Source organism: Sapajus apella, unplaced genomic scaffold (assembly GCF_009761245.1).
Source record: "Sapajus apella isolate SASKATOON/1434 unplaced genomic scaffold, GSC_monkey_1.0 scaffold95, whole genome shotgun sequence".
In the NCBI taxonomy this organism is placed as follows: Eukaryota; Metazoa; Chordata; class Mammalia; order Primates; family Cebidae; genus Sapajus; species Sapajus apella.
This window is the reverse complement of record NW_022437035.1, coordinates 2,304,861-2,317,392: the sequence shown is the minus strand read 5'-3', so window position 1 is coordinate 2,317,392 and position 12,532 is coordinate 2,304,861. Positions and strand designations below refer to the sequence as shown.

The following is a 12,532-nucleotide window of genomic DNA, read 5'->3' as shown; positions in this document are numbered from 1 at the left end:
GGAGGAGGAGGAGAAGGAGGAGGAGGAGGAAGAGGAGGGGGAGGAGGGGAAGGAGGAGGAGAAGGAGGAGGAGAAGGAGAATGAAGAGGAGGAGGAAGAGGAGGAGGAAGAAGAGGAAGAAGCCTGACATTGAAAGTGTCAGCACCTTCCAAGTGCTTTATTGGCTTTTTCTCATGTAATTTGAGGTCAAGGTGGACTCTTGCTCTCCTAGTGTTCAAAAAAGAAAAAAACTGAGGACCAAGGAGATGAGGTCCCTTGCGTAAGGCCACCTAGCATAACCGCTGTCACTGGGATTTGAACATCGCTACGTTGCACTCCACTGTCACCAGTGAGTGTTCAGTGGAGATGGAACCAGCTGTTAACAGATGAAATAGAAGCAGAATTCATCATAGTCAGAGGGGCTGGCTAGGGGGAGAGGGAAAAAGCAGGGCTCAGTCAGGGATGACGTTGGGTTGAAGTTGGGTTGCACGGTTACCAAAGAAAATGCAGGGCATCCAGTTAAATTCAACTTTTTTTTTTTTTTTTTTTTGAGACGGAGATTCACTTTTGTCACCCAGGCTGGAGTGCAATGGCACAATCTCGGCTCACCGCAACCTCCGCCTCCTGGGTTCAGGCAATTCTCCTGCCTCAGCCTCCTGAGTAGCTGGGATTACAGGCACGTGCCACCATGCCAGCTAATTTTTTGTATTTTTAGTAGAGACGGGGTTTCACCATGTTGACCAGGATGGTCTCGATCTCTTGACCTCGTGATCCACCCACCTCGGCCTCCCAAAGTGCTGGGATTACAGGCTTGAGCCACCGCGCCCGGCCACTTTTTTTTTTTTTTTTTTTGAGATGGAGTCTTGCTCTGTCTCCAGGCTGGAGTGCAGTGGCGTGATCTTGGCTCACTGCAACCTCCGCCTTCCGGGTTCAAGAGATTCTCCTGCCTCAGCCTCCCGAGTAACTGGGACTACAGGCGCACACCACCACGCCCAGCTAATTTTTGTATTTTTAGTAGAGACGGGATTTCACCGTGTTAGCCAGGATGGTCTCCATCTCCTGACCTCGTGATCCACCCGCGTCGGCCTCCCAAAGTGCTGGGATTACAGGCGTGAGCCACTGTGCCCGGCCCTAAATTCGAATTTTAGATAAAGAGTGTATAATTTTTTTTCACAATTAAATATGTCCCCCACAATATTTGGTACAACAAGAATTCTGGTCTCACTGCACCTGACGACTATCATTCTCATTCCGGGAACAGCCTGTGATCAGCTCCTCCAGGCAACCAGCCCTGACATGCTCCCAACCCTTCAGGCATCCGTGTGCCATATTTGGGACATGCTTATACAAAAACATCCTTCAATGTTTATCTGAAATTCAAATTTAACTGGGAGTCCTGTATGATTTGTTCAGTCTGACAGCCCTGGGGACTTAGCAACTCCTGTTTCTGGGGGGCATGTCCTGATCACCAGATTTCCTTAAGGAGGCTGTCCCTGGCCTCCCAACCCCAGTAACTAGCCCAGGCTTGTATCAAAGACCAGTGAATTTTCAAACTTCATTTTTCTTCTGAAAGAACAGAGGAAACATTCTCTTAATACCTGCCAGTTAACAGAGAAAGAACAAAGAAACACCCTACCAGTTCCCGCAAATCCATTGGTCTAAAAAATGCCCCACAGAAATACAGGGGAAAAAAGCAAACCACTTCAAATGCTTCTTTGACAGGAATTCACGCTGTGACCAATGGCTTTACGCAGACACCTAACAAACAGGTCAGGCTGGGGAGAGCTCAGAGGGGCCCAGCTTGGGCCTTTTCCCTTCTCAAAAACAATAGGAAAACAATTCTTTTGCTGATTCAAATGGATACATTTGGCCAAAGCTCATTAAATGAATATGAAAAATCAGTGCTGAGATAATTTCTCATCTCTTGCCCTCAAGGTCAAGGTCTGGGCTCCTAATGACCCCACATCATGGGGGGAAAGGTATGAAAAAGGAACACACTGCTGAGTAAAGAGGATGCCCCCCCCAATATTTGCCTTAGCAAGAATGCCAGCCTCACTGCACCTGTCTAATTTCACGTTCATTCCAGCTTGTTTCGTTTATGAGTTTTGAGAATGAAAGAAATTTCGTGCTCATTCTCATGGCCAGCTCTTGGTCACCTCTTCCAGGCAGCCTCTCTGATATGGCCCCAACTCTCCGGGCTTGCCCATGCAATATTTGGGACATACTTATAAGGTGACAAGCAGATTATCAAAGACCGGGCAGACACATCACGTCACCCAGGGCAGAAACAGACTCTACAGTAGCGGTTCTCAAGCAGGGTTCTTGGACCAGCAGCTTCAGCATTGCCTGGGAACTTGTGAGAAATGCACGTTCTCAGGCCTCACCTAGAGCTCTGCGTATAATACTCAGCAACATCTAAGGGTGTGTGTGTGTGTGTGTGTGTGTGTGTGCACGCGCTTAGCAGATTTCCTTTTTTGTTGTTGCTGTTTTGACACAGAGTCTTTCTCCGTCTCCCAGGCTGGAGTGAGTGGTGCAATCTCAGCTCACTGTAACCTCCTCCTCCCGGGTTCAAGCAATTCTCCTGCCTCAGCCTGCTGATAGCTGGAACTACAGGTGTGTGCCACCATGCCCGGCTAATTTTTTGTACTTTTAGTAGATGGGGTTTCGCCATGTTGGCCAGGCTGGTCTCGAACTCCTGACTTCAGGTGATCTGCCAGCCTCAGCCTCCCAAAGTGCTGGGATCACAAGCATGAGCCGCAGCACCCAGTTGAATTTCTTTCTTTTTTTTATTTTTAAGGAGTAGAGAGTTTAATAGGCAAGAAAGATGGCAGAAGGCTGAGTTGCTATAATGACCGATGATGTTGAGCATATTTTCGTGTGCTTAGTTACGATCCATTGACATTTTTCTGTGTATGTTCCATCTTTCGGCCACCTTTTTTGTTGTTTTGTGTGAGTTTGAGGATTACCTTTATGTTCTAGATAAAAATCCTTTATCAGATAAGTGATTTGCAAATATTTTCTCCCAGTCTGTGGTTTGCTTTTTCCTAATAATAGCGGCTTTCAAAGAGCAGATGCTGTTCCTTTGGATAAGGTTAATTTGTTCTCTTATGGACTGGGATTTTGGTGTCTCATTAAGAAATCTTTGCCCGAATCAGGGTTACAGAGATTTTTCTTACCTTTCTTCTAGCAATTTTGTGGTTTGAAGTTTTACAATTAGATCTGTGACTCATTTTTTGTTAATTTTAGTATGTCGTGTGAAACACGGATTCTTCTTTTTTTTTTTTTTTTTTTTTTTTTGTGGCACCAGGATATCCAATTATTCCAGCACTATTTGTTTCCCGGGCATATATGTTTGAAAAGAGGCTTTGGAGTGGAAATTATCTACTTCCCTCTATCTGGTGAACTCCTATTCATCCTTCAAAACCCAGGCTGAATGTTCCCTCAGCTAAGAAGTCTTCCCTGGCAAAGGCCAAGTCACTCTATCAGCTATCCTGTGGTGCCCGCAGCATTTTGTGCAACCTCTGACATATTCTTATCTCATGTGATTGCATTAATTTCTAAGTCTGTGTTTCTGCTAAAATGAAAATTCATGGAGGAGGACCACACTCCTAGCACTCAACACAGGCCCAGCGTAGGTGGTGGTGAAGGTATTTGGGGGAGAGGCGAGAAAACAATGGTTAAAATAACTGAATAATAAAATATCAAACCAGTGAATCATTTGCTTCTTTAAGCAATGAAATACCTCTCAGCCCCACTCGTAGGCTACATTCATCAGAAAACCATCGCTGAGCTGGGCGCGGTGGCTCACGCCTGTAATCCCAGCACTGTGGGAGGCCGAGGCGGGTGGATCACGAGGTCAGGAGATCGAGACCATCCTGGCCAGCATGGTGAAACCCCATCTCTACTAAAAATACAAAAAAAAGTAGCTGGGTGTGGTGGCGCGTGCCTGTACTCCCAGCTACTCCGGGGGCTGAGGCAGGAGAATTGCCTGAACCCAGGAGGTGGAGGTTGCAGTAAAGAAAACCATCGCTGAGTGCACCTCCCCCAGTTAAACACCAGCAGCATTTACAAAGAGCACACTTTAGGCCACGCCCTGTTCTCAGCACGTGATGCACCATTTCACTTCACCCCCACAACTACCCTGAGGCAGATTATTTTACTGAAGAAGAGACGAACATCCAGGGAGGTCAAGGTCAGGGCTGAGCCTTGAACTAGACAACCTGATTCCAGGCCCTAGTCCTGCCTCTACTTACACTACACCTGGTTTCTTTATTTGTCCAAGACTCCTTTCCGCAGTAAGCCCAGACCCTGCAAAGGCAGCCCCTGACTCTCCCACGTGACCAACCCCTGCCGTCTATGAACCCCGGCATCAAGGAGACAAGTTGCAGGGGGGCTCCGCATCACCCTCCCATCTGGCCCCAGGGACACAGCCCCACATCCCACCCCAAAGGACTTCCTCCTTACCTTGGACCATGCGCCCATGCCAAAGGAGCTGCTGTCTGCCACGTGGTGGAGGTTCAGCTCCGTCCTGGAAGCACAGAAGGAACGAGGAGTCAGGGGGCACTGTCCACACCGGGCCTGGCAGGGCAGGTGGGCGTCACAGTGTGAGGCTCCACGCCACTGCCCAGGCACCCCAGTGGCTGTCCCTGGCCTTGGCCCCACTAACTCTGCCCTGGGACATCTTCAATCTCCCAAATATTCCTCCCTCACAGCCCTCACTTGGCTCTTCCCGAAAGCCAGGAAATCCCAGAAGAAAGAGTAGCAGAGGAAAATCAGGAGGGCGGGGACTGACCCCAGATCTTCTCATCAGCTGGGTGAGCTCACTCAGGGGCAATAAGGAAACGGTCAGCGTGAATGAGTCCTTGCTGTGCGCTGAGTGCTAAGATGACTCAAGACAGCCACACTCCATGGGTACAAATATGATTTCCATTTTGCAGTTGACAAAACAGAGGCCCTGGGCGTGAGTACTGCCCCGGACTTCACAGCTAGCCAACACGCAGCCAGGAGCCGAACTGCGGTCTGCTGGCCCCTGCAGCCCTCACTCCGCGCCAGCCTGCCACGGGCGCCTCTACTGGCCTCAGTCTGCACTTTATGAACCAACGCGATGTGTAAGGCTCCTTCTGGCGTTCAAACCGCAGGTTCCTTCAGAGTGAGACCTGCAGATGGACCACCCGCTTTTGCAGGCTTGAGGAATGCACGCCAAAGGGGGGTGGGCATGGCTATGCCCCTTGCCCCCTCGAATCACACTCTCTACTCACAAAAGCATTGTAGAGCCCAGCCTAGGGTCCCCAGTCCCCATGTGGGTTCCAATTGATTCCTGGAAAGTGGGGCTGACTCATCAGTCTCTGGCCAACTTGTCTGGTTCTGGGGTCTTCAGTGTCCTCTCCCTGGATTCTCTACAGACCCTACACCCCTCTCTGCCTCGTGACTTTGAAAGACTCTCACCAGAGAGGCTTCAAGTTCAACCCCAGTGCTGCCATGCAGCAGACAAGGTAATTCTCTTCTCTGCAACTAACTTTTCCTTATCTGTAAAATGGGTCCCCACTCCACTTGTCTCCCAGGATTAAATGAGATATTGTACATAACCTCACACTGCCGGGCTGGCATGGAGTAAGTGCTCTGTGTTTTCCTCATACGCTCTTCTGTTCACTGGAAATTCAATCTGACGAGTAATTAAGAAGCATCTACCCGGTGCCAAGGCCAAGCCCTGCGCTAGGTACTGGGAAGGCAGAAAGAAAGATGGCAGGGCCCCTGATGCAAAGATCTCCCAGTCCACCTGGTGAGGAAGGGAGACCTGCACACCCAGCATGGCAGGTGCTTGAGCCAGAAGCACACACCAGACACCAAAATGGTAAAAAGGAGAAACTGAGGAGCAAGAGTCAGGCAATGTTCCTCTAAGGAAGAGATTTCGAGTAGGGTTTTGAAGGATGAATAGGAGTTTGCCACATGAGTGCATGGGAGAAAGAACATTTGCCCAGTGGGAACCAGTTTTTGACCTTTGGAAGCCTCCAGGGGGGTGAGGGACCAGGTTGGCAGCAGCAGAGGCAGAGAAAGGGAGGTAATGGAGGAGTCATCAAGGAGCCTTCAGAAAGACCATGACTCCCTGAGGGGTCTGAGTTGCCCCAAACACTCTACTCTCTTGGGGTCTCTGAAACTCATCTGGACGACCCCTTCCTCCCAGAGGCAGCTTTGGCCTGGCTTCTAAGGCTGCCAGACTCAATAAGGATGCCACCAGCACGGAGGGCCCCTGGCCTGGGCCCGGCTTGGAGTGAAGGCCTGGCACCCTCTGCTGGCTGCAGTGGAGCCTCACCCTTCCTGGGCCCACCCCAGGATAAGCCCCCAAACCCCCTCCCCAGCAGGCAATGCTTCTCTCCCCAGAGCCAAGCGCCACCCATGGGATACAGATGAGAGAGCCCCAGTTTGGGGCTCCAGAGCCGGAACGGGGTGATGTGTGTGTCCCTCAGTATTCTGAGAGGGGAGAAAACGGAGGCCCCAAGATGTAAGGGCATGGGCTGAAAGTGGGGCTCAAACACCTACGTTCAGGCTCCGCCCACCTCTTCCTTCCCGCCTGACACCCTCACTACGCGCTGCACACGGCGCCTGCTGCCTCGACATGTGATCTCATTTAAATGCCTCCAGGGCTGGCGCTAGTAGGAACCCATTTTACAGAAGGAAAAACCAAGGCTCAGAGAAGCCCATGTGGGGCAAAGCCAGGATCCGATCCATGTCCTTCTGAACCCAAAGTCATTCCTTTGGGTGACCTGGTCAGGGCCTGTGGGGGATATCAAGGCAGACCAGCTCCTCCCAAATCTACAACAAACACAAAGCATTCGCCAGGCCCCGGCGCTGTTTTAAGGACTGTCTACCTGTTCGTTTTTTAACCCTCACCACAACACTGCGCGATAGTCGCAGCTATTTTGTAGATAAGAAAAGTCAGGCTCAGAGAGGTGAAGTCACTAGCTCAAGGTCACACAGCCAATGAGTGGAGAAGCCAGCATGAAAATTCACACAGCCTTGTCCTCGAGTTTCCGGTCCTTGTCGCTCTACTATACCACCCTACTCCAAGTTCTTCTACAGGTTCTCAAGACCTTCTAGAAGCTTCCCTGCTGCTCAGTTACTATCACTCTGAAAACCGGGAGTTCCCGGGATGCCCAGGACAGGTTGAGGCTGCCCTTCAGATGCAGAGAGAAGGCCGGGGAACAAACAGCGTTGGGGCTAGAACAGGGCAACCACAAATTACCACCCCTCACGTGGGAACACCTAGTTTTTCCTCTCCCTGGAGCTTCGCGAAGACCATGCATCCATCCAACAGAGGAGGGAACAAGGCTCTGGGAGAGGAAGCCACATGAGCTCCATGCCTAAGGATGCCCTGTAGATCTGGGGAAGGGCAGAGATGGCTTTTTGGGCCACCTCCTCCAGGAAGCCCTCCAAGATGAAGCTTGCGTGACTACCCAGCTCACTGCTCCACTCAGCTCCAGGTCTGTCCCGAGGCACCTCAGGTAGGCACACCCTACCATACACCCAAAGCTCCAGAAGTTTAGAAACTTCTGGAAGATGTGGGGGTCTGCTGTCTCTCTCCCTCTTCCTACACCGCGGTCAGGGCCAGTGCTGACATACCACTGTCACAGCAGACAGCCTCCACTCCCAGCATTTATAAAGAGCTGAATGCATATTATCTCACTGAATCCTATATGTATTATCTCACTTAATCCCATAAGGTCTAGGCAAGGTGTTGTTTCCACATTACAAAGGAAGAAACTGAGGCTCAGAGTGGATGACATGTGACATGTGACCCAAGTCATCCTGCGTGTGAGCTGTGGGTACCCAGGCAGCTGGAATCGGAGGCCATGTTCCTATTCCCTGGGTCCCGTGACCTCTCAGTGCTGGGCAGAAGCTAAGGCTGGACCCCCCAAAGAACAGGTGCCCTTTGTGGCAGTGCCCTCAGCTGTCTCTACCTGCCGCAAGTGCTCACCTGAGATCCAGGTCCAATCCAGCCAGCATCTGGGAGAAAACCTGGAAGTTACTTTCCCCTTCTGGCTGCCGGGCCACGCGGCTCTTCTCCAAAAGCATTGTCTACAGGGAGACAGCACCCCATCAGCACTTTGGGGACATCTGCTTGTGCCTGGCACCCAGCCACCCAGAAGCCCCGTCAGGGTGCCCCACTCTGATCCACTCTTTGAGGCAACATCTCAGGTCCAACTTTCGCTGTCAACCTCTAAGTCAAAACCTCCGAATCCTTTGTCTCCCTGATTCAGAGTCCACCTAGGAAACCAACTAACGCAATAGATTTATTCCAATTAAGGCATCAAAGGTAATAACAATCAAGGCCACCCTCCAGCATATTCCTTTTTTAATAGAAGCCTTTAATACCTTAACCCGAATCGTGATTAAGGGTAGGATTTCAGGGCCAGGACGGAAAAGGGACTTATTTGGCATGGAGGGGTTTTCCTTGAGTCTGGATATTACACCAGGTCCTTGTGCAAACAGCCCTTCTAATAATCTAATCCTACTTTACGTTCCAACAGAACGTTTGAGGGAGACAGGGAGGGGTGCCGGTGATCTTGGAGATGAGAAGGAACAGGCCATGTGTTCGTCACACCTGGGCTGCTGCGGAAGGCTGGCGAGTGTCTGTTTAATTTCAACTTGCGCTTTTAAGACCCGGCTAAGGAGAGGCTGAATTCCGTATTAGCTCATGAATATTTCATCCCCCCGAGAGTCCAAAGCACAGACAGGCTGGCTGGCTCCAGAGGGGAATGTTCCAGGTCACTGAGTGAGGTGGGGAGCCACTTGGCCCCAGCTAGGGGATCCATGACCATTTCATTATTTTTATTATTATTACTATTTTTTTTTTTTTTTGAGACGGAGTTTCACTCTTGTTGCCCAGGCTGGAGTGCAATGGCACAATCTCGGCTCACTGCAACCCCCGCCCTCCTGGGTTCAAGTGATCCTTCTGCCTCAGCCTCCGGGGACCTGCTACTATGCCCCGCTAATTTTTGCATTTTAGTAGAGACGGGGTTTTATCATGTTGGTCAGGCTGGTCTCGAACCCCTGACCTCAGGTGATCCACCCGCCTCAGCCTCCCAAACTGCTGGGATCACAGGCGTGAGCCACCGCCGTGACCATTTCAGACACGTCCCAGAGTCCTAGTGGGAGGCGTGGGCTCTGCTGTGCCGGGCTAGAGACACAGCGGCCCAAGGGCCCCCTTGCACGTCCACCCAGAGGCCTCACCTGGAGCTGAGCAGCCGTGATGCGGCCTGTAGCACTGAAGTCCAGTGACATCACCATGGCGAACCGGGTGGCGCTGCGGCTGTGGGCCACGGACACCGAGCCGAAGGCCCGGAGGATGGTGAAGGTGGCTCGGATCTTCTCCACTGTTGGGGGCACGGGGCCAAGCGTCACTGATGTCCAGGTGCTGCCACTCCCACCTCGCGCAGGCCCACCTTTTCCGCGGCCCCTGCCTCTGCACCCTGAGGGCTTCCTGTGCGCTTCCCGCCATCCCCTCCCTGCCCCACCCGACTCTAAACCACATGCATTTCACTGAGCGCCGCCTGCTGGGCTGACCCTGTACTACCAGCCCTGGCGTAGGGGAGACAGATTCCATCTAGAAGGGCCAGGGATAGGCACCATCTGGGTAACAGAGGCTGCCCTAGGGCTTCCCAGACCTAATAGAACCTAGAAAGAGGTGAACCTAGAAACATTCTGGGGCCTGCCCCACAGCTTGGAAGCAGGCTCGCAAAGCCCTCTAATCTCTCCACTACTATTCATTGCATACCTACAATGCAACAAGCACTGTGCTGAGCACCTGCATACAGCCTGACCTGACTTCCACCCTCAGACACATACAATTCACAGCACAACTACATTCAGAGAGACTGTGCCTCTTCCCAGCTTCTAGCATGAGCCAGATAGAGAGAAGGTGTTCAGCAAAGCATTGCAATAATCCTGGTGGAGAAGCAATGTAGCCAGCGGTTAAAAGAGATTGAGGTCTGCCCTTTGCTGGTTATCTGATTTGGGGCAAATTAATTAACTAGCTAATTAACTAATTAATTAATTAATTAAATTTAGTCCTCATGTGGCTGTCATGACCAAAGGTTTTTTGTTGTTGTTTTTTGAGATGGCGCTTCTCTCGTGTTGCCCAGGTTGGAGTGCAATGACATGATCTCGGCTCACCGCAACCTCTGCCTCCCAGGATCAAGCGATTCTCCTGCCTCAGCCTCCCAAGTAACGGAGATTATAGGCCTGCGCCATCACACGCAGCTAATTTTGTATTTTTAGTAGAGACGAGATTTCTCCACGTTGGTCAGGCTGGTCTTGAACCGCCAACCTCAGGTTATCTGCTCTCCTCTATGCTCCCTCGGCTTCTTCCCTAGCCTGCTCTGCCAGCACTTTTTGAAGAACATTCAAGTTTTGAATGTATGTACACTTCAGTTTCCTCTCTGGCTATTAGTTTCTCACGAGTGTAGACTCTGCCCTTCTGTCTTCACTGGTCGAGTCACCTGTTCAGTTCAGCAGGTTGTGCACTGCCCAAAAACACCACATCCCACTACCCTAGACTTGTGTGCTTATATTAGGATGGTTTCCCAGCAGATGGCAGTCAAGTATCCGCTTCTAATAACATCAATGTATGATGATTGTTCTGCAAATGGCCGCCAATGTCTTGAGGAAGGAGTTGCCTTATTCTAACTTCAACAAATGCATCTCAGTGACCCAGGGATAGCCCTGCTCAGCAGCCAGCAGGGGGTGTGCACATGTCTGGTGCTCAGTGAAGGCTAGCTGAATTAATATAAGAAAGAGCAGCTCAGCATCCCCTTCCAGCTCTCCCCATCCTGGCCCCAAGTCTACACATCACCTAGAGGCCACCGTACCTGAGACCCTGCCATCCAGGCTGCCTGCCATCCCCACCAGGTGCTCCAGGACCTGCTCGCAGCAGGAGGTCTTCCCAGCGCCACTCCGGCCCAGCGCCACAATGCTCTGGTCTCTCCAATGGTTCAGCAGCGCCCAGTATGCCCGCTGGGCCATGGAGCCAATGTGGGCGGGCAGGCCATCCCGGCGGCTCCTGGGCACCTGTAGGAGGACCACAGGCATCATCAGCCTTCACACCCAGCCAGTGCCTAGGGAGCATTCTAAGCCAGTGCCCCGCCCCAGGTTTAGGACCCAGAACTGTGTGTCCCCGCCTCCCTTCCTACTCTGCGGGAAGAGCCCAACCTGTGTGTCTAGTCCCGCCCCCGGCTCACTGTGCGTCCTTGGACCGCCCATGCCTGTTTCCTGAGCCTAGGTTGCCTCTTTAGTTAGTCAGAGGCTTGAATGTCAGCTGCATTCGCCCACGGGATTCATCTCACTGGTTACTCAAAGTGTCGAATTGTACCTGCTTGAAACGAGGCAGCTGGATAAGTGGCATAATTATCCATTGTGATTAGTGATGTCTGCCATGGACGCAGGGAATGGCACGTGGAGGGGTTAGTGGCATGTGTGCTACATGTTTGCCGTAAGAGATTTAGGTGACACCTGAAACCCCATCTGCTTCATCCATTCATTCATACTTCAGTCAAATAATCCACTGAGGGTCTGCTACGTAGCAGGCACTTGGGCACAGCATGACACAAAATGGATAAAGGAAATTCCAGCCAATCACAAACAGACACCATTATAGGCCTGTGACAATGGCTGAAAAAACACTTACCAGTCACTACCAAGTTTTGGTGAAGATGACAAGCTACTGAAATTCTTATACAATGCCCATGGGAAGGCTGAATGATACAGTCACTATGGAAAACAGCCTGGCAATTTCTTCTACAGTGAGATACACACGTAACACATAAACCCACAACCCCTCTCCACGTATTGACTTAAAAGAAATCAAAACGTACGTTCATAAAAATTCCCTCTATGTCATTGGTTATATCGACAGTGTATTCAAAATCACCAAACCCTAGAACAATGCAAACATGCTTTAGCTAGTGAACTAGGAGAATCACCCATCCTGGTTTTAGCGACGAAAGTCTCATGTCCCAGAAAATGTTTTAGTCCCCGGAAAACCAGGACAACTGGTCACCCTATGCACAAATACGCACGCTAGCGTCTCCATGAAACAAAATAAAGGAACAAACTGTGGATCGATGAAACCTCATGGAGGAATCTCCAACGCACTGCGCTGCCTGGAAGAAGCCAGTTTGAAACGTTACCTACTGCACAATGCCATGCATATGACTTTTTTTTTTTTTTTTGGAAAAGGTAAAACTATAAGGACAAATAAAAACAGGTCAGCGGCTACCAGGGCTGGAGCTTGGGGCTGAGCTGACCACAGAGGGGCCCAGAGACCTTTTGGGGGTGATGGGAACTGTCTTGTAATTGATTGCGGAAGCAGTTTCGCAACTACACACCTTCGTCCAAAACGCACAGATCTGTACACTAAAAAGGTGACTTGAGCTGTAATGTAAATTACACCTCAGTAAGCCTGATTTTTTCTTAAGTCCCTGCTTGGTGGAGCTTGCCTTCTGCTGGGAAGAGAGAGATGATCAACGAAAGAAGGAATTCCATTGTAGTGAACGGGAGG

General features: G+C 50.8%; 1 protein-coding gene across 6 annotated transcripts in view; it reads right to left on the bottom strand.

Moving 5' to 3' along the window:
* Positions 1-12,532, bottom strand: part of MYO18B (myosin XVIIIB) — a 285,693-nt gene that overhangs the window by 244,451 nt on the left and 28,710 nt on the right. For 4 of the 6 annotated variants that reach the window (XM_032256699.1, XM_032256702.1, XM_032256700.1 and 1 more), the window contains exons 8-11: positions 10,845-11,043; positions 9,208-9,350; positions 7,952-8,052; positions 4,444-4,507 (exon numbers count right to left, since the gene is read on the bottom strand). In XM_032256699.1, the coding sequence (XP_032112590.1) occupies positions 4,444-4,507; positions 7,952-8,052; positions 9,208-9,350; positions 10,845-11,043 (507 nt within the window). Of the gene's footprint in view, positions 1-4,443; positions 4,508-7,951; positions 8,053-9,207; positions 9,351-10,844; positions 11,044-11,484; positions 12,231-12,532 lie in introns of those variants that run through there. The other 2 variants (XM_032256703.1, XM_032256705.1) reach the window with 2 other exon arrangements.